Here is a 21,148-nt window from a genome sequence, read left to right as displayed (position 1 = left end):
GTAGCTATGGCAATCCCAGGGGACCGTTGTTTTGTTGCCTTGTTTACATCCCTGTGAAGTGGTGAGTCTGGTGAGAGACTATAGAGATCGAGATAAGCGTGAGAACAAAGCAAGTTACAGCTTCTGCAGCTCAGCCGCTGGCGTGGTTCTCTCACCAATAAAAACTTGATTAACAGAAGAATTGTTTACAATAATCCCGCTTCTAAGAGTGATGGATACCGGGTATCTATGTGCACATACTTTTTTCTATCCGTCTAAGTGGGGAGGAAAACAAATTTCTGCTTGCGGCTCAACATCTTTTTAAGTTAGCCTCTTCCTCCCTTCTTGTGATACAGAGATGACTGGTTTGTTTTGATGCCGCTTGCGGAGTTGTGATTCGCTTATCATAGCCTTGCGCACATGCAAGTCAACGAATCTGACGATCCAAACCCAGTCTAGATGACTAAATCTACCTACTGTATGCAAGGAGTTGGAGCGAAGACGCCAAACACACTTGCTTGCTTGCTTGCGCCTTCGGACCACAGATGCGGGTTCATGCTTGTACTTTAACCTGCAAACTATGGATAATCAGGTTAGATTTGCGATGGAGATACGACGGGGTAAGAAAACAAGGAATTTGTTGATCGATCACGGAGGATTGTCCGGGCTATTTTGTTATAGGTAGGTACTATACTTAGCCGAGTTATAGAAACGGAGATTCACTTACACGTAAGAATCTAATCATTCGATAGCATAGCAGGGCGAAAAGGCGGAAACGAACTACACCACAAGATTTCCATTCTTTTTCCCAGTTCACGCATTGTGGACGGGCCAAATGCTGTCCTAAGAAGGGAGACGATCCTGGGATGTTAAAAGAGGATAACCACTACAGGCCAATCATCAGCTTTAATAACTGGATCGCAGTTACAGCAGCTGATCAATAGCGCTTCGACCAAGCTTTCAGTGGCCTCACAGCCCTGGGATATCCCTGCCAAAAGCGACCTACAGCGGGGTAACCGTGCTGCAACACTGGGCCACTCCAAATACGCCCGCCAATTAAACCCTGGGTGGAAGTTGCTGTAGCAACTCTCTTTCCCATCGTTTACTGCACCCGAAGCTCTTTCGTGAAAGAATACTTCCATAATTGAGGCCCATCATCTACGTTCATTCTCATCGTGTCTCAGCCGCTTGCACGTCAGGTCTTTCGTTCTTTTTTTTTCCCCTTCAACTCCAAAAGATCCCATCGCAAGTTTGCTTTTGCGTTGCATGGCATTTACCAACTACAGCTTCGCATTGCGCATATGATGCTATTTACGCCTCGACGACTTCACTGCTCGATGACCGCTTGGGAGAGAAAGTAAACAACCGTACTAAAGACCCCGATTGCATTTTACCGAGTCCACGATTCACGCCCACACTATTTTCCAAGTACACCCACCCTACATACGTTTTTGCGCATTCGTCTCCAAGCTAGCGTCCTTCCTCCTTCAATTGCTTGTACATACATAGCATTGTTACCCGACTGTCTTCCCCTCCTTCAGCGACGGCGCTCACGGCCTGAACAAGATGGTCGACACTAGCTACCTTGCGCAGCAGGTCAACAACAGTATTGGCCAGCTCCACGGTCTCTTCGATGAGATCGGTGTCCCTGATCATGAGCGCGAAGCTCGAGAGTCCGAGGTATGTTGTTTATATTGGTTTGCGACACAGGTGTCGATGGGTTACTGACTTGCGCAGCTCTTCTCAGCACTATCCGAGGCCCTCAACAGCCAAGTGCGGCTCGTCAACTCAGAGAAAAAGGAGATGATTGAAGAAGCAAAGAAGATCATTACTATCATCCATCAAATGGAAGCTTCGCTCGACGACACAAATCGCCGCCGCTCTCAAGAGGATGACGAGCTCACCATCACATATCCTTTAATGCGATGCCTTCAGCAACTAAGGGAGAAGCACACACAAATTAATCGCATCCACAAGGAGCGATTCGAGCAAGTCAAGAGTGCGTCTATCATGAGAGACCGTTGTTCCATATGCTGACCGTAATACAGAACTCGTAGTGGCACTCGAGTCCTACTCTTCGCATCTCGAACCCACCTTTGTCCAGATCCCATTGCCCCCTACAGGCCCAAATCAATCCATCCCTGCCAACTTCGACCTTTCTGCCACATATGTTGACAAGCTTGACAGCGAGTTCACACGAGTTTATGAGGAGTATTCTCGTCGTATTGCTACAGTTCAAGCCCTTGCCGACCAGACGATTGGACTCTGGGCAGAGCTTGGCATCCCCCAAGCGCAACAAGATGGTGCCATCGTAAAGTATTACCGCGATGCTCCCGAGCAGCTTGGTCTGCATGAGGAAGATATCAACCGTCTTCGTGCCAAGCGTGACAGACTCTCTGATGAGAAGAAGAACCGAGAGAAGAAGCTCAACCAACTCAGGGCTGCTGTTGAAGCTCTCTGGATCAAGCTCGGCGTTGATGAGAGTGAAACCAAGCCATTCCTTAACGCGAACCGGGGTTGTGGTGTTAGACAGATCAACGAGTTTGAGGATGAGCTTGCTCGTCTAAACGAACTCAAGCGCCAAAACCTCCACCTTTTCGTCGAAGACACTCGCATCAAGCTTCAAGAACTCTGGGATGCGCTCTACTTCAGCGAGGATGAGATGCTTGAGTTCACACCTGCCTTTTCCGATGTCTATAGTGATGCTCTTCTGGAGGCTCATGAACGTGAGGTTGCCCGTCTTGAAACTCTCAAGGAACAGCGAGCCCCCACTCTTGCTTTGATCGACAGATACAAGACTCTCGTCAAGGAGCGCGATGATCTCGCTGCATCCAGTCAAGATGCCTCGAGACTCATGGGTCGTGGCCAGAAGGGTGAGAAGCGAGACCCTGGCAAGCTGCTCCGCGAGGAGAAGATGCGAAAGCGCATTGCCAAGGAACTGCCCAAGATCACCGCCGAGCTGCGCAAGATACTTTCCAAGTGGGAAGACGAGTATGGGCGGCCATTCCTTGTTTTCGGCGACAGATTCCTCGACGAGATCGAGGCTGCTGATAATTCCAAGACGAGCGGACTACCACCGCGCTCCAAAACCCCTGCTGGCCCTCCACCCTCAACTGCCAAACCCCCCAAGTCAGTACCCAGCCGCATCAATACCAAGTCTGTCCCTCCTCGATCCATGACCCGAACTCCCACCACTGCCGCGCCTCCCATGCGCCCCGGACACCAGACACATGCATCCACATCCAGTATTCCTCTCAGCCCCGCAAGAAGCCCGTCGCGAATCCCAGCTCGAGTTCCTTTGTCCAACATGAAGCATGGAAACAACTCTCCCGAACGCCCACGGGCCGAGTCCTGTGCTGATATCTACCGACCAGGCCAGTCCATGATGAGAGCGCCTCCGCCCAAGATGCGCGAGTTGATGGCTCAGGCTGAGTTTGAAGCTCCCATGAACCCCTACAAATCAGTTGGCCTTGCTACTAGCATTGTTCGCCAAGTCGAGCCAGAGGATGTTTACGACGACCGTCCACGAACGGCTCGATCCAACTCTGATAATTCTCAGTACAGCTACCCAAGCAACACCTCTCACTACAGCAGCCATCCAAGCTTTAGCGAGGAAAGCTTCCACGATCCCTATGCTACTATCCGCTCACAAGGTTACCGTCCGATGGCTCCTCCTCCTCCCCGACAGATCTCTGGTGAATCTATGGCATCCACCAATATCTCAGGGTCTGAGAATTGGGAAACCTACGATGACAACAGCGAACCTGAAGTCGATGTCTCTGATGCCTACTATGCTAGGCTAAAAGCAGCTCGAACCAAGAGATTCTCACCAGAGCAAACTCGTCCCGCAAGCAGTCAATCTAAGCGCATACGCGGAATACCTCCGCAAGGGTCTTACAATGGACCTGTCATGATTGACCAGGACGGAAACCGCATCATTTCTGGTAGCGAGTGGACTGACGAGGATGCCTACTAAGATCCCTCATTGCCTTTTGCTCAATGTTTTATCTACGAATGATGTCAAAAAACGATCGCGCCATTCTGAATTTCGATTGATTCACGCAAGCTTTTCATGATGATGCGGGCATCTCGCGACGACCTTGAGTGAGCCAACAATAGAGCGTCACATACCCAAAAGCCTTTTCTGGTAACAACGTCGATGCACGATTGAATGCCTCTACGACAATGCTCAGCCAGGTGTCTTCTCACATTTTTCAATCCCTTGGACATGTTTGTCAATAAGCCTTTTCATTTTCTTCTCTTCATATTCACTTCCCACTGTTCAACTTACATCTCGTCGGGCCCGACGCCAGGAATTTTGTATCCGTTTATTTGTTCTTTTTTTTTCAGTCTCTTCTTTATTCCCCTCTGTTTTCGAGGATCATTGTACACAGTCCTCTTCGTCTAGATTAGCGAGGTCTGTTCTGTTGGCGTGTTGGCCCTAGGGTAATGAGATGTGCATATAAAGGGGTCGAGGGCACCGGAAAACTTGGATTGGGAAGGAATGGTAAGCAGGCGTCTAGGATCATTGGCGTTTCATGTATATCCGGAGTAGTAGGGCGAACTGCTCGACTGGATCCATAGCAATGATATTTGTCTTGATTTATAACCTATTGTCTCCAACTGTGATGTCTGTATGCTCCCTTGTGACCCTAATGTAAAAAGCTTAACTGTATTGTGACATGTCTACACCTACCTACGGTAAGCAGATGCTTTTGTTTTGGTAAGGTAGGTAGGTATTGACTAACCACCGCTATTCTCTTCATCCTTTCTGCCATGAGTGACATACTCGAAATTATTGTCTGCTATCGTTTACTTCTCGAAGCTTGCACCAAGGCCGACATTACCATCACCATTCAGTTAAACAAGCTTTTGCATCTTGTCTATCATCATCATCGTCTGGGTCCACCCAAAGACCTTCAGAATGATCATTCTGGTTGACCACGAGGTCGTCGCCATCTTCCTGGGCCTCAATCAGATAACTGGACCTTTATGCTGCCAGTAGAATCCATCATGAGCGACCTTGCGGAAGTTAATACTTGCTTGATGATGCTGAAAGTGAAGGACTTGATGGTGAGGGCGACTGAGAAGTGAGGTGAAGACGTATTGGAATTAACAAACAAAATGTCTGCGGATGCCTCGCAGTGGATTTGTTTGGCTACCTGCATAAGAGGTAGTCAGGTAGGCCAAAGAAAAATCAAGACTTAGTTAAGGATATCTCAAAGATTAGGATAGTCTACCATAAGTTTTAGCCTAAGCATATCTAAGTCATTTTGTCAATACCTAGGCTTCTGTGTCCTGGTTATTTTTTGGACCGCCTGGTAGTTAAGGTGCACCTTCCCCGAGCAGTCACAAAGAGACGAATGTGATGGAGATCATGGCACTGGACAAATTACCTGTGTAACAGGTAATTTTGGAATAGGTACCTATCCGTGAATGTAGGTAGGTATGGATTCACGGCGCTGGCAGTGCCGCCAGCCGTCCGCATTCACCAAAAACCTTCTGCTGCCTACAACCGGTGAACCTACCTCGAGGCCTCCCCGCAAAAGCTTTCATTTCTTCTTCTCACTACCACATTCTTCTCCCAGTCATGGTATCCAACTGAACAGCACACTATGGACGAACATCACTCTCCATCCCCTAAGCTCTTGAAGCTTCCCAACGAGCTGGTTCAAGGTATCGCCGCTCTGCTCAGCAAAAAAGATACCATAGCTCTGTCATCAACATGCCATCCACTTCGAGAAAGTCTGGCCAGGATGGTTTGGTATCGAGTCAAAGTTTTGGGCAACACTCGCAAAATCCTCCGCTGGTTCCAGACATTTTTGAGTTCAGACAAACATCACGGGACATTCAGATTCATCAAGTAAGTGAAAATGGGTTCTATATATCGTATGCATGCTGAATCGTCGTCGCAGGGAAGCAGCTGTTTCCTTTGGCGACCAGGGCCCGATTGGCTGTCACGGTCCCTTTCCCTTTCATGCTGGGAAAGACGGAAGAGAGCAACTGTCAATGACCTTTGCAGAGAGCATCCAGGCGATGGTCTCTCTCGAATCACTTTCTTTGGACATCACCAGTCTGTGCCGAAATCATCTTGAAGCGTTGTTATCCGAATTACGTGTTATGCCTAGCCTCAAGCTCCAACGTCTTAAGCTGGGATCATTGAAGAACTGTGAGGCTTTCGTGGAGTATGCTGGGACTAATTTGAAGACCTTGTATCTACCCAGCATGATCTGCTTTCGAGGACAATTTGAGCACCTTGAAGATCTTTACATTCACATGAGCAACTTCAACAACCCGATGCTGGAAACAACGAACATTGCTAGAGCTTTCCCTCGATTGAAGTCCCTAGGCTTTCTGGAAGGTCTTTGTGCAGAACCTTACCGATACTCACGTCTCGATCCCTGTCAAGGATGTGTACGTGACGGCCCTCACATGTACAGATTACGAGCTTTACTGACTTTTGGCAGGTCAACCGGTGCAAGAAACTGGGCCAAGCACTGCAGGAGAAGCTACCCAACCTGGAGCGCTATGTTCATTCATTGCGGTGCCCTTTTGTTGATGATCGAGACATTCCTGTCTTGGTCAGATCTCATCACCTGTCTCGTTTCAGAAACATTTTCCGTCTGATTAGAGCAAAGCATCCAGCACTGAAAGAGTTGGTGATTCTTATCAGCTACGGATACCTGCTGCGTTGGGAACACAACACAGATCAGGTTACTGTAGAAAAGCGCGCTGTCAATGACAGCTCTGCGTTTGGGTTCACTCAAATAATTCGTGAATCGCAAGTGGTCCACAGAGATAGCCGGACCCTGACGAAGATCAGAGAGGATGAGAGATGAATCCGACGAGTTGGTTTATGGCATCCCAGACTCCCTGGGTTGGCTAGGCCTTGGGCCGTATTAACTATTATACCACTCTTACAAGTCTTGATAGGTAGTTAGGTGGGTAACAGAAGAAATGTCCTCTAAGGCTTAGGCTGCTATAATAAAGTAGCCTAAGTGCTAATCTTAGCTAGCATAAAGTGACCAAATTATTTCGTCTCTTATGCTCTTGGGGCCAATTCTTCTGACACCCTGAGGAGGGCTTATTTATCATGCCGCTCTTATAAGTTTTAGTGGACAAGATCAGGTATTATGTGATGGCACTAGACCCATGTACTCGACGGTAGGAGACAATGAATCTATTTGTTTCAGAATCCGTGGTTACCACTTCGCGTATAAATCTTCAGCTCCCATTGCACAGCGCTATGTGAGCAGTCAAGTTACCTCCAGTCACCGTTTATGTACCTACCTATAGTACGGTAGACCAATGCTGATATGAGCTATTCCAACAGAGGCAGCGCTCGTTTTGGTGGGGGTTGCCACAACTGCGTTTTAGTGCCAGGGGTAAATTTCCGAATTGCTTCGCTAAGCTATTACTTTTGGCAATGACTTGATTGGATATCTTGATCCTTTTAGTGTGGTAGACCGGGTTTGTTCGTTATGGGAAGTGAGGAGTCTGGATTCTGTAAGCTGCAATTATAGAAAGTAGCTCTAGAACAGCCATACGTTATGATAACTAAACATCGTCGTTAATTAAGCATACGAAGAGAAGACCTGCGTGGCTGATCAGTCATGTGATGAGTGGCTGAGCTAAAAGAGACGACATAAACCCCCTATCACGAACGTATACATGAAGTAGCTCGACAATCTATTCCCTTCTCCTCAGAAGCAAAGAATGAAATGTCAGAAATGTCAAACAAAGGTAGAGGCCATCTACTGGGCATTGCCTTGCTTCTCCCGCTCAATCCATATCCTTGGCTCCCGCTCAATCGGTTCTGTGACTGTTGTATCCACCTGAGCAAGGATCATTTCCGTGATCTTCGATCCACCGGAATTCGAGACTTGGCGTTCGGCGCTTAACCTGCTCTGAAGACAAAGTTGCCCAATGGGGAGAGGGCAATTTCAGCTGAAAGCTTCTCAAGCTCATGATTGAAAAGATATTCTTGGGCCAGCAAAAGGAGACAGAACCTGTATTCAGCTGTTGATCATCATGTGGAGACGGATACTCGCGGGCGTATCATCTTACACGCAGCTGCATGACCCCTGGGAACTACAGATACGAGACAGGATGGTCTTCAACGACCAGGAATGATGTGATATGGTCAAAGAGCAGGACATTGTGAGAAGTCAATATCATCACTATCACAAGGCTCGTCCAGTGTTGATATGTTCACTGCAGTATCGACCTGTTCTGTTGACAGCATCATCAATGTCTCTGGTCCGCGAAATGTCATCAATTAAAATCCTTGCAGCTGTCCGTTCTAAACCCGTTACCAAGAGATCTGGACATCAGCTAGAACATTCACACCAAGAATGATCAACCGCTTCAGCCGAGACAACACTCTAGTTCATTTTTAATAGGAGGAGGCGTCATACGCCAACGCCTCAACGCTCCCCACGTAGCCGAGGATCCACATCCTTGCTGCAAAAACGTCTTTGCTCAACCTGGGACGACCTTTCCTCTAACTGGAAACGAACAAAAGCAATTCTTTGACTTTTAGGGAAGAAATTACAATATCGAGTGGCAGTTGAGCTATTACTACGCACTGATACTATTGTCCCCATATCCAGGGGTTCTAGGCACAAAGCGCTCCCGCTGATGAGTGCAGGGTTCATCTTAGACGTCTTTTCTTGTGATGTTTCTTGATCGAGGTCTAATAGTTGCAAAACTAACGGCAAGGCTAGATGCAAAGACTGGGGGTCTGGAATTGACGTGCCGAGAGTTCTCGGCGTCTGGCCAGAACGACTCGACCAGGCATTGGACTAGTTGGTTGAGTCTCTGATATATATACACAATGATTCCTCTCTCATCTCGAGTCCGTCAAGAGCTGATTCTGTCTTCTCCAGGCGTCTTCACCTCTCGTCATTCTTTCATACATTCGTTCTAATAATATCCACACTCGTTCTATCTACAAGCCAACAGGCATTCCAGTCTCTCTTTCAAAATCTCTTAATTTACTTATAAGTTGCCTATAATTCTTCGAACCTTATACACACCGAGACCATGAAGTTCAATATCCTTGTCGCTGCCACTTTGGCTGCGGCCCCCATCCCTGAAGTCGCCGCTCACTCTGGCATGGGAGAAACCATGAAAGAGATCGAACGAATTGCCGCTCGCAGCTGGAGCAGTGGCTGGAGCAGTAACAAATGGCCTCTCTCTAACAGTGGAGGAAGCAGCTGGGGCAGCGGAGATGCTCAGAGCAGTGGAAACGATGACTGGAACAATGAAGGAAGCCAGAGCAATGGGGGAGGCTCTACCTCTTGGCCCGGCCAAAGCAACAGCGGTGACAGCTGGAGTGATGGTGGAAGCCAGAACGGCGGTCAGAGTGGCTGGTCTGGAGACAACTTCGATGCTCACTCCCTTATTGGAGACCTCCGCAGCGTTAGCGACAAGTCTCTCACTTCAGTCGGCCGTGATATCAAGAAGATCCTCCAAGGAAACGGCAACCCTACCAGCCGTGAGCGCTACCTTGGTTGCCCTTCTATGAACTCTCAACGATGCAAGCGCGATACCTGCTGTGTGTGGCAGTACATCTCCAACGAGCTTGAAGCCCGCTTCAGAGGTGAAGCTGGTCGTTGCACCCGATGGGCTCGTTATGCAGTCCGCATTGGCTTCCATGATGCTGGTACCTGGTCCCTTAAGACTTCTTCCCAGGGAGGCGGCGCCGATGGCTCTATCATCCTTGCGAATGAGATTACTCGTGGTGAGAACAAGGGTCTCGAGCAGATTGGAGAGTACTACCAGACTATCTACGACAAGTACCACAATAAGTACGGCTTCACTCAGGTCACTATGGCCGATCTTATTCAGATGGGTTCCAACATTGCTGCTGTCACTTGCCCTCTCGGACCCCGAGTTCGCTCTTTCGTCGGCCGCAAGGACAGCACCAAGGCCAATATCGGAGGCCTTCTGCCCCGAGTTGACTCTGATGCTCTCACTCTCATCAACTTGTTCAAGGACAAGACTATTGGCCCTGATGATCTCGTAGCCCTCGTTGGCGCTCACACAACCTCTCAGCAGCACCACACCAACATCGACCGTGACGGTGACCCTCAGGACAGCACCCCCGGTGTCTGGGATATTCTCTTCTACCAGCAGACTCTCGACAAGAACTCCCCCAAGCGTGTCTACAAGTTCCCCAGCGACGAGGTCCTTGCCAAGCATCCTCTCACCAAGCCTGCCTTTGAGGCCTTTGCTAGTGGTAGCACTGGTCAAGCCGCCTGGAACGTGGTAAGTGTCAACACTTTTCGAATCAATCGTCTGAATCATGCTAACCTCAGCCTAGGACTATGCCCGCGCCTACGTCCGTCTTAGTCTTTTGGGCGTCAACAACATCAACAGTCTCACCGAATGCACAAAGGTTCTTCCCCAGCCCGTCGAGTCTTACCGCCACAAGGATAAGGGTCGATTCAACAAGTGGCTCCAGAGTGACGACAACTCTTACACTTCCAAGTCTGTTTCCAAAGATATTGATGACGGTTATGAGATCTCTATCCCTGAGGACAAGATTCCCTCCAAGCGTGGTCCTTGGAAGAAGTGGACTACCCTTTTCAAGTGGTGGTAAACTGTGACGAAACAGCACATTTGTATCTTCGCTGGCTAGTAATTGCTGTTATAGGGGCGGCGTGTTTAATTCATGATATAGCGTAAGGGCGACAGGACTTCTTGTATACTATATGCCGGTGGCATCATTTAATTCTTTATCTTTAATACTATCTTCTGAGGAGGTATTTACCTTGGATCATCGATATTGGGAACATGTGTTTTTTCCATGATAGTTCAGAATCTCAGTTTGCCAAGTCGTACTAAAAAGGTATCATGTTGAGGGCAAGTTCGAATATGGTCCCTAGAGCTTCCCTAGGTAAGTAGTTGGCCAATATTGCTCTCGCCAGCATCCGTCATGTGTTTCCTTGAGCAAGTTGTTCATTTCCAGGCAACAGGCAAGAGCAACAAATCTTAACGGGGAGGGGCGAGGGCAACTGGGCTCCGTTCAGTCGTCACATGCCCTGCTCGCAATTGCCGACGCCAGATCTTACAAACCTAGGTAGGTAGTTCTTCAAGACGAGAGAGAACAGATGGGATATCGTTGCCAGTTTCTACTGTGGAAACGTTTAAAATCAATAAGAGAGATGATACATAGTCCTTGTGATTTTACCATGAAACCACCGGCATGTCGTGCCCAAGAGAAGACCTTTAGGCATCACCATGCAAATACGTCCCTATTTTCCTTCCCTGAATAGGTAGGCTATATGGCAGGTGTGCGTAATCCCTCACTGGCTCTGATGTGATTGAGAACTAGAAGTAGGCAGATGACATTATGCCCTGACCCGAGATGACGCTCCTGTGAATGAATGGCTCTTTCCTCCATCGAATAGACATGGGTTCCATTTGAGGGGAGAGCAAGAACGCTCCAAAGTACCTGAAGTAAGCACCTTCTATCGCAATCAGATAAAATGCACCGGGAGGGCTAATCATGGCATTACAACCGGTCGGAGAAAGGCTGAGGAGGAAAGAACCAGAAGCCTGCCTCCCTGAAGTTACAAATACACGTATCTTGACTTCCTATTCCGTCAGCTCAAGTATTTGAGAAGCAGGATGCGCTCGCACCCGAAACGACAAAGAAGGTGCCATGTCTACTGCGTTCGAACACAAAACCCGAGTCTTGTCCTCCTCTGTTCTTCTTCCGCTTTCTTCTTCTTCACCATCCTCCTCCTCCCCTCGTCTCCCCCATCAGCCTCATACCACTAATATCATTACACGACGTTTTCGTCTCAATCACTATCACCCCAACCCTTGCCTCATGATATACCAAACCCTCTGCATTCTCTCTGCTGAGATAAGCCCTTTCTCAGTGATCCGCGCGAAACCGATGAAGACTTGCAGAATCTTCTGACCAACGATGACAAGTGTTGTCCTACTGAGGTGTAGCGACGGAGAGAGGAAATCTCGTGCATTTCTTTTGTTTCAATGTTTTATTGGCACCGCAGCTGCTCAACTGACCTGTGACATGCATATGGGACTAACAAAAAGGAAGAAGGGTTCTGCATTCCGATAGTTCGCCGCCGAGTACGTACGGGTGTTAGTTGTCAACACAACCACCAGGTCGAATCTTGACAACACTGGGACAAGATATCAGATGGACATGGAGCTGGAGCTGGAGCTGGAACTGGATGTTGGAGCTGGATGTGGATTGAGATGGACTGGAGACGGAACTGGAGATGGAGACGGAACTGGAGATGGAGACGGAACTGGAGATGGAGACGGAACTCCATGTTGGAACTGGATATGGACTGAGATGGACTGGAGATGAAACTGGAAAGGATACGGAGACGGAACTGGATGTTGGAAATAGGACTGTGTACCTGGCTTGTGTATACAAACTTGTCTCTGTTGTATGGTCAGGCATTAACTCGTGTTTTGTATCGCCCTGGCTAGCTATCGATCCAATACTAAGCTTCTCTCATATCCATCTCTTCCTGTATCATCTCAGTAGACATACGCTGCTGTTTCGTCACCAGGCACAGGCCCGGTTCGACATAGGCAGTCTTGTCTCATCACCGATGAAGCTTCTCTTGGGGTTTATCTTCCTTCGGTAATCCAAATGAATTTCCGATGGAGATACTGCATAATCTACTGAGCATACATAGAAGTTGGTAACTTCTGTGCGCAATGTTGACAAGTGCCATCCGTAGGGACGGAGAGAAGAAGAAGAAGGAAATCGAGTACATCTTATACTCCGAGCTATGGGTTCTAAGTTTGTCGCCCTAACCTATATTTAAACTTGATGAACTTTGAGTTCCAGAGTGAGTTGATTAGGGCCATTCAAAAGCATTGCAGTTAACTCATTACATCTTGAGTTCGTAACCTGCTATTTATCGCTTTTTGTCTATCTCTCGTTGTTACCAGCCCTCAGGGTGTCAGAAGAATTGGCACCTAAGGGCATAAGAGATGAAATGATTTAGTCACTTTATGCTAGCTTAGGTTAGCACTTAGGCTACTTTATTTTGATAGCCTACATCTTAGAGGACACTTCTTCTGTTACCCACCTGCCAGCTCACATGGAGAACCTTCTCAGTGAGCTTACAGCCTCAGGATCAGCCGAGGTGTAATCATTAATGTCCAACCCACCTGCACCATCCGTATCAACATCCCTCTCACCTCTGACAAGTAACGCAATACTGGTGCCTTCCCTCGTTCGACAAACGCCCGCCCCGACAGCCCCCTGAATAGCTCGAATCGCATACGAGTGCACTGTCAAGGAGATGAACTGGCATTCCTTCGGCATCTCGTTGAAAATATCTTCCAGGGCCCTTTGCTTCCTCACAACGTGCTCCTCATCCGTCTCTGGTTCCACTCTATTAGTGAACTGGTCCTCCTCCTCAAAGCCATCTTCGATTTGGTAGGTGGGATAGTTCTCCGCTATCCAGGTACGTGGACGTCTGTAGTCGCATGTGTGGCGTGTGATTCTTTCGCGAAGTAATTCTTTGACGGTTGGTTGTAGAGGGGGTGTTTGGGTGGCCATCAGAGAGGAAAAGACCAGGTCTGTTGTCTGGAGACACCGAGCTAGAGGGCTGGTGTAGAAAGTTTGGGGAAGTGGTGCGCCTTGAACTTTGATAAGGTCTGTCCAGAAATTTTTGAGATCTTGGGCTTGTTGTTCGCCTACTTCGGTGAGAAAGGCGTCGAACCAAGTTTCTTTCCCGTCCCCATTCTCAAACGATACTCTGGTCTGTTCGTTCATTAGCTTTCATGTGCACCATAAGAAAGCTCTAGAAACTCACATTCCACGCCTCAGACCCTACTTGGGCGTGCATCTTGTTGTGCACTCCCAGACCATGCCGCGTCAAGTATACGATTTTGTATGCGACATTATTGGAGCTATTCTCGTTGAGCCATCTTACGTACCGCGCAAGACGAACCCAATCACGCTGATCAGAAGCATCTGGATCGTCGGAAGGGTATGACTGGCCCAAGATGAGGCCCAGGTTTGGTTGTGTGGTGACTTTTTCTCCAGGGTATTCATGAGCAATGTCGGTGAGTTCGACAAAGACACCTGGTTGGGCCTTGAAGGACCATTTGGCAGCCATAATACCTGCACGCCGGGGAAGCCACAGTGGTCGGCTATCAAGATCAGGTACGGAAGGAAGAGACCCACTAGTGTAGTGTTGAGTGAATGTCGGATGATATGCGTGTATATTAAGGAGTTATTGGAGTGAGACGTCGGATGATTTGAGTAAGAGGTCGCATGCAGACATGACAGGGTAGTCAAAGCCTAAGGTAAGGATAAAGAAGCCATGACGTAGTTGGCATAGAACTGGGGCCTTCCTTCTCAGTCGGCAACATCCACAATCCATCAAACATTTGATTTTGTCCACTTGCAAAAGGGAGAAAATTGCAAATTATGGAGAAGCCAATCATCACTATAGATACAGATATTGATAAGCTCAAAGAACTACGTCAGTAGACCATTCACCATACTCAATTGTTGACACCATGAATATTTTAATCCAGACTTGTGATTATTTCAGCCCTGATAGTGGATCCTGTTCGCTCCTGAGTTCTGAGAAGAAGGGTCTAGATTAGATACTGACGATCACCAGGCATTAATCTACCATGTTGTTTATATAGACTGACAGGTGGGTAACAGAGGAATTGTCCTCTACAGCTTAGGCTATCAAAATAAAGTAGCCTATGCTAGTCTAAGCTCCCTGCATAAAGTGACCAAATTATTTCGTCTCTTATGCCTCCAGGAGCCAATTCTTCTGATACCCTGGGGACTGATCCAGTATGACTTGAGGAATTAGTCAAGGTTGAGAGAAAAGAAACGAACAATAAGATTATACACAAACAATGTTAGTCAATAGCTAGATCATAACAGCAAACTCCATCCAAATAACCACATGATCCTCTATACAAGTTCCGCAGGTTTCCCGTTATCAGGAAGCTCTTGAGGCTTAGCTGCCATAGCTTGACCATCGGCTTCGTGAACAACATTTTGTTGAGGCGGGAGCTCAGCAATGTATTGTCCATTCGGTCCAAGATTGTTCTGGGGTGTATTCGGGTCGTAGTAATACGGAACACCTGGTTGCTGGCCCGGAGAGAAGGGAGCTTTGTTTTCCATTTGTTGGTCGTCTGATGGGCTCTTAGCTTCGTTCTTCTTCTTCTTGCGACGCATGAAAAAGAATAACCCTAAACCCATAGCAGCAAGTACAACGACACCTGTAACTGTGCCTCCCACGATTACGGCTACAGGGGTTTCTGAACCGCCATCATCGTTGTTTGTCTCAGTGGCAGTCGATCGTGATGTTTGTGTCGGGCCTGGATCAACGGTGCCTCCTGTCTTTGCCCTGCTCATTTGCGCATCTATCGAACTGATATCTTCTTCATTGGCGGTAGTGAATCTCACGGGTTCTTTTTGTTCCTTGTACGTAAGAGCTGCGCTTTGCGCAGTTGTTATATCAAGGTCATTGCACCAATAATCGAGTGTGTTTCCTTTCCATGAGACTGTGTTGCAGTAAGGGGCATCGGAATTAGTACTATGCTTCTCATCAGCAAGGATCGTTAACAGATCGTAAGGATGTGGTCTTACCACTTTAAAGTAAAGTTGTCAACCTCGCAACCACCGATACATTTACTTGACTGGAAATAGTCTCGTGAGTTAATGCAAGTAGCATGGTATTGACAAGTCGTTTTGCCGCAACATATAACGCCTCCGTTTGATGAAGACGGCGGAGGGTGGAAGTAACAGCGATCCTCAGCTGGACATACTCTACTGGCGCCTAACCTCCCGGAAATGTATCCGCAAACATTGTTGGGCGCAACTGATAGGACTATTTGGTCGCTGGCTTCTGCTCGTTGTAAGAGATTGAAAGCTGTTGCAGGTGCCGTCGGCTTGGGAGCGATATTACTGACGAAACCCATGATTTTACGGGTCTGACGAGGGTATATTGAAATTAGGAGAGTCTGTAAGAACAGTTGCTTGTATGATGATTCGATGCGAAGATCCGAGGCTCCCTTTCGATAGACAATCAAATTCGTTATAAGACGGGCTGGAACTCTACGCAGATGGTGCCAAGGACCCAAACAAGAGTATAAGAGAGAAACAATCCATAATATGGGAATCTAGATCGAGAGGAACCCGTCGTTGTGAAGTATTCAGCATTGTATATACACCCAACCTCAATCTCCTTATTCAGGAAACGCCATAAGCACGCTCAACCTGGATATCTAGCAGGTTCATCATCTTTGCCAAGCCTCCTTTTTCAGCCGTTTTCCCAAGTCAAAGGCCTATCAACAGCAAGATGAAGAGGCTTGAATTTCGTAAACTGTGTAAACCGCTTGGTCTGTCTATGCGAGCTCCATTCCCCGCTTGCCGCTTTAGGTGTAATCCTGCGCTGATGGGTAGATCTTCAAGGTTTGGACCCTGGTAGAATTGATCTTGGCATGTATGTTAGCTGCAAAATGATGATACTTGTACCTCAAAAGAAATGTGTCGATGATACTGTCTCACGGGTAACGTGACTTCGTGTCTTGAGCGCGATCTCAATTAGCAGAAACGATCGCGTCAACTATCTTCTAGGCTACCTCTAGGTAGTTAACAATGGATCCATGCATACATGCTCCTCCTCTCTCCTACCTAGGCGTTGCTGCCTTGAATATAGATGACTCTTCTAGGCTTCCTACCTCGAATGTGGGATTCCTGTGGGCCTGCGCTGTTCGGCTACTACAGAACGGTCTTGTATCCTCTCTCTTACAAGGGAAAGAACAGCTAAGTCTAAGATACATGACTGAGACTAAAGACTTAAGGTGTAAGAAATAAATAATATGAAAAATTAGGTAGTCAAGGTCTAGCTCATTTTGTCTCTAATGCGGTAGGCAGGAGTGGAGGCTGGCTTAGACTGCCTAGGTTCATGCCCGTGCAACGTGAATCCTACATCCTACAGACGTTCCTTCGATAGAACAGCATTATAAAAATCACATTTCTGTCGTTTTGTTTTATTAACGAAGCAAACACCTCTTCTGCCTACCTACCTACCTATTTCCCGGAAAATAGGCGCTTGCCCACTCAGGTAAGAAGATTGTCCTCTAGAGCTGAGAATGCCAAAATCACGTAGCCCAAGTGCTAATATAACCCAGCATAATCGTCTCTTGTGTTCTCGACAACAGAATGCCAGACATCAAACTCCCAGGCTTTGGCCTACCTCTCAACTACATGATGGTTGCAAAACCGTTTCCCGTAGTCCTCGGCGAAGACGAAGAACCCAAGGAATGGAAGGCCAAAACCCTGACTATTCGCGAAACATGTATGCTCAAAGTCATAGAGGATCTCACCAACAAGCCCGAATGGTGGCTCAAAGTCAATAATCCAGAGATCGCTGCCAAATGGAAGAAAGAGGCCACCGAGTTACCTTGGGCAGACTTTCGTCAAAATGCAGATTTCACCCAGGAAATGGCTTCAGCATGCATCGAAGAGCTACGCAAGAAAGCAGACTTGTACCAAAAGACAGGTCTTATTCCTGTCATGGACTACAGCTCGGCTGCTATCAAATCAGATAATCTGATCTCTCAAGGTCTCCGTCAGGCCCTCAAAGATGCCGTTGCTCCTATGGAAGATGTTCCCGAGGACCAGAAAGATTGGCACCCTGGTAGTGATGGCAAAGTGCTCGACATTGTGCACCCCTCTCTCTGGCCTCTCTGTTATGGGCAATCGCGCATCTTGCCGAATAAGCGCATCAACGTCGAAGAAGCTTTGGCTCATTGTGGGAAAGGAGTTGTGGTGCCAGAAGATCCAGAATTCGATGCCGAGGCTTTCGATATGGGAGAAGAGGAATTCGACAAGTTCCTGCCCAATAGTTTCTTCTCGAATTGCTTCCAATGGCTTCCCTGCGACGTCGATTTGACGGGGGAGCAACCTCGCATCGATAGCTATATCAACAACGCCCACCCCATCAAGCACGCTGCTCTCTACCCGGTAGTAGAGAAATTCATTGAGAAGTCGCTACCCGCTTGGGATGTTATCTACAGATGGCATAGGGATTTCCAAGTTCTGCGTATTTTCACGAGGAATGTCGAACGACAGTGCAGAGTACCGGAAATTTGTCCCCGTTTCGTAGGATGTTCTTCGAGGTCGCGACCACTCGAGGAAGGGGAGCCTCCTCGTCCGGACCCCCGGAAAGTGGCTAAGAACAGTGATTACCTGAAGCGGGATCGTGAATGGTTTGAGAGGACTCATCCCGAAGGCCGGCCAGAGCCTAACTATCCAGGTCAACTCAGGATTACACCGGACGATGTGAAAACCTCGGGATGGTTCAATAACACATCCCGTGTACAGGTCATAGTCAAGCTTGCAAATATTCATCTCACGCCAGAGAAACCGACCTACGACGGAGGCTCATGGCATATTGAGGGTCAGCTGAACGAGCACATCTGCGCAACCGCTCTTTACTACTATGATTGTGAGAACATCACCGAGTCTCGTCTGGATTTCCGAACGTCTTCCAACAAAGAGGATCTGATGATGGGGTTGCGCTACCAGCAAAGCGATTTTGATGGTATTGAAGACGTTTTCGCTATCGATGCGAGAGGTGACACTATTCAGAATATCGGGAGCGTTGCCACAAGGCAGGATAGGATGCTTTTCTTTCCCAACGTCTATCAGCATCACGTCAGCCCCTTCGAGCTCGCCGACAAGTCACGACCCGGCCATCGCAAGATTCTTGCGTTGTTCTTGGTAGACCCCTTGATACCGGTCATCTCAACCGCGAATGTGCCGCCTCAACAGCGGCATTGGTTTGAGCATAGCTTGCTAGAGGGTAACAACCAAGTCGGCAAACTACCTCCAGAGATAACGCATATGGTGGTGGAAAGCATGGACTTTCCTATCGGACTAGACGAGGCAAAGGAGATCCGGGAAGAACTTATGGAGGAAAGGACTGGGCAGCAGCATACAGCAACAAACAACATGCGCAGTCAGGAGTGGAACTTTTGCGAACACTAAGAAGGTTACGGCTTCCAATTGCTCATCTCTTTGACGTATGTCCAAAATAAATCTGCCTGTGAGGTAGTCGAAGCTAGCATAAGTGACCAAATTTTCGTCTTTTAGGCTCTTGACGGCTGATTCTTCTGATACTCTGACGACCTCCTAGAAGATGCTACCAGCAAACTACAGTATATGTATATACTCTTTGTTCATGCAGCGTCATCTCTTAACGAAGTAAGCGCAAGCGCAGGCTGCATCGGGTCTTGGCCCGTAGCTTATTTATACAGATTTGCATGTGATTGTGACGGGAAAAGTCCCGATCATGATGACCTTGCCATTTACGGTTTACCCATGGGGTCAACAAGTATGAAGGTCCCATGATGCATAGTCTGGACATAGTATTTGAATGTCTGGATGACCATCTGGCTCAGGAGATAATTGCCTAATCCGGTAGAGGGATTTTAGCAGACGTGACATGATCGAGCCCTGATGATCCCTAAGGGATCCCTGTATTTACGGAGCCTCGAGTGGCATCTCGGTCGTCCGCAACGAATCAGACACCCGAAACTGCCGAGGCAAACGGGCATTAGGAAGCGGAGCTTTCACCTGTCGGCCTCGGTCAGTACTGCGATCTTTTTTGTGAGTCCACTTTAGATTTGATTGATAAAAGAAAAAAAGATCCATCCATCAGTCCCACCAACGTTGAAGAACCGCTAATAACCTCCACAGGTAGTTAAGTTACCTCGATCTGACCTTTGTGGTTCGACCATTTGTGCCAGGTTTTTGATCTTTTAATTTCCATTACCATTTCTTAGACCGCCTTGTCTGGGTTTTGTTTCTTGTCTTTGTGATTTATTTCTCTATTTTTCTCTTTCATCAAATGCTCACTGTGAGCTTCTCTCTTCCGAATCATCCTCCACCATGACCGAGACCGAGACCGTGACTGCCGTAGAGTCGCCCGCCGAGGCCATCGTCATTCCCTCGGCGGAGCCCGTTGTCGCCGACTCACCTCCGGTCGCCGACCATAAAATCACAAAGAAAGATGAAGTTACAGAAAAGAATTCAGCAAAAAATATTAGTCCTCTTGCGCGACTCCTCAAGTCGCCTTCAGCTCTCGATGACTTCATTCTACACCTTCATCGTGTCATTCGCACGCGTCAGGGCACAGATACTGTCCTTCTCTTCACAACATATGTCGCTCGTTTGATCGGAGCCATTCTCGACATTCTCGGCCGGACTACTCTTCGTCACTCGGCTCGCAAGATTGTCGAGATGGCATTTAAAATACCCCCTTCAACTTCTGTCGTGTTGTCCACTGCGACTGCGCCGCCTCTTGCGACGCTGGCTCTCAGCCTGTCGAGAAACATCCAGGGTTTCACAAACATGATGGGCGAGTGGCGCACCATGAACCGTTTCTGGGGTATCATTGGAACTTATCTCGAGGCTAGAGATCTTGTCCTACGTTTGCGTGGTGAAGCAGTTGACGAGAAGGGTCAAAAGCTACCTGCTCCCAACAAGGTCAACGTCGCTTTCATGACCGTCCAGATCCTCTGCAACTTCGTCTATAACATCGGCGAGGGAGCCTGTTGGTTGACCTGCAAGGGCGCAACCAACTTGTCAGAGAAGACCAGCGCAAAGCTCGGTTTATATGCTGCTCGCTCATGGAGCGTCTGGGTCGCTCTTGAACTTGTTCGTTTGCTGGTTGAACGTGCACGCAGGACGCCAAGCGGCGATGTCACCGCTGAGGAGGAGTGGAAGTCGGATTGGAAGGCTAACTTCATTGCCACTCTTCCCTGGATGCCTCTGTCGGCTCACTGGGGCACTGAGCAGGGTCTCATGCCTGAGATTGCGGTCGCGACTATTGCTACATTGCCGGCGACAAAGATGATGAAAGATTTGTGGCGTCAGACAGCTTAGAGTGATTTGGCATTTGAGCATTGAGTGAAGAACGTGCAGTCGCATATGCAACTATACATGCATACAAGCGCAAAACCCCAACAAAGAAGCATTCGCACATAGAAACGTGATTGATACCATCCCTCATCAAAAGCTTGGGGGAATTAGAACTGGGCGCTTGGTGATATCTGCGAATTATATGTACATAGATTAACAGCTAAATAACAAATCATATAAACATTCCCATGAGTATTC

At 48.0% G+C, this 21,148-nt stretch overlaps 7 protein-coding genes across 7 annotated transcripts; 5 read left to right on the top strand and 2 right to left on the bottom strand.

The window, feature by feature from the left end:
• Positions 1–1,443: 1,443 nt before the first annotated feature.
• On the top strand, positions 1,444–4,053 carry B0J16DRAFT_80289 (microtubule associated protein-domain-containing protein). Its single transcript, XM_046134489.1, has 3 exons — positions 1,444–1,659; positions 1,717–1,978; positions 2,028–4,053. The coding sequence occupies exons 1-3, from the start codon at positions 1,546–1,548 to the stop codon at positions 3,953–3,955; spliced, it is 2,304 nt and encodes a 767-aa protein (XP_045987386.1). The 5' UTR covers positions 1,444–1,545; the 3' UTR covers positions 3,956–4,053.
• Positions 4,054–5,594: 1,541 nt separating this feature from the next.
• B0J16DRAFT_395395 (uncharacterized protein) lies at positions 5,595–6,910 on the top strand (the record flags this gene model as incomplete). The annotated part of the gene is made up of 3 exons (XM_046132196.1): positions 5,595–5,842; positions 5,895–6,393; positions 6,447–6,910. The coding sequence occupies 3 exons, from the start codon at positions 5,595–5,597 to the stop codon at positions 6,816–6,818; spliced, it is 1,119 nt and encodes a 372-aa protein (XP_045987385.1). The 3' UTR covers positions 6,819–6,910.
• Positions 6,911–8,846: 1,936 nt separating this feature from the next.
• Positions 8,847–10,851, top strand: B0J16DRAFT_80277 (heme peroxidase). The gene is made up of 2 exons (XM_046134488.1): positions 8,847–10,251; positions 10,307–10,851. The coding sequence occupies exons 1-2, from the start codon at positions 9,025–9,027 to the stop codon at positions 10,583–10,585; spliced, it is 1,506 nt and encodes a 501-aa protein (XP_045987384.1). The 5' UTR covers positions 8,847–9,024; the 3' UTR covers positions 10,586–10,851.
• A 2,018-nt stretch (positions 10,852–12,869) lies between these two features.
• B0J16DRAFT_335338 (histidine phosphatase superfamily) lies at positions 12,870–14,159 on the bottom strand. The gene is made up of 2 exons (XM_046127064.1): positions 13,800–14,159; positions 12,870–13,747 (listed from the first exon to the last, which is right to left on the bottom strand). Exons 1-2 carry the CDS (start codon positions 14,103–14,105, stop codon positions 13,076–13,078), a joined length of 978 nt encoding a protein of 325 aa, XP_045987383.1. The 5' UTR covers positions 14,106–14,159; the 3' UTR covers positions 12,870–13,075.
• A 508-nt stretch (positions 14,160–14,667) lies between these two features.
• B0J16DRAFT_395393 (uncharacterized protein) lies at positions 14,668–15,939 on the bottom strand (the record flags this gene model as incomplete). The annotated part of the gene is made up of 2 exons (XM_046132195.1): positions 14,668–15,554; positions 15,608–15,939. 2 exons carry the CDS (start codon positions 15,937–15,939, stop codon positions 14,927–14,929), a joined length of 960 nt encoding a protein of 319 aa, XP_045987382.1. The 3' UTR covers positions 14,668–14,926.
• A 1,023-nt stretch (positions 15,940–16,962) lies between these two features.
• Positions 16,963–19,380, top strand: B0J16DRAFT_335337 (uncharacterized protein). Its single transcript, XM_046127063.1, has 2 exons — positions 16,963–17,087; positions 17,155–19,380. The coding sequence occupies exon 2, from the start codon at positions 17,186–17,188 to the stop codon at positions 19,013–19,015; it is 1,830 nt and encodes a 609-aa protein (XP_045987381.1). The 5' UTR covers positions 16,963–17,087; positions 17,155–17,185; the 3' UTR covers positions 19,016–19,380.
• A 287-nt stretch (positions 19,381–19,667) lies between these two features.
• Positions 19,668–21,133, top strand: B0J16DRAFT_335335 (uncharacterized protein). The gene has a single exon (XM_046127062.1). It carries the CDS (start codon positions 19,919–19,921, stop codon positions 20,912–20,914), a length of 996 nt encoding a protein of 331 aa, XP_045987380.1. The 5' UTR covers positions 19,668–19,918; the 3' UTR covers positions 20,915–21,133.
• Positions 21,134–21,148: the final 15 nt, after the last annotated feature.

The sequence above is a fragment of the Fusarium flagelliforme genome (assembly GCF_020744385.1).
Source record: "Fusarium flagelliforme strain FIESC 12 MPI-CAGE-AA-0113 chromosome Unknown B0J16scaffold_2, whole genome shotgun sequence".
Lineage (NCBI taxonomy): Eukaryota > Fungi > Ascomycota > Sordariomycetes > Hypocreales > Nectriaceae > Fusarium > Fusarium flagelliforme.
Note: the sequence above shows the minus strand (reverse complement) of the source record. Positions and strands in the feature narration are given on the sequence as shown.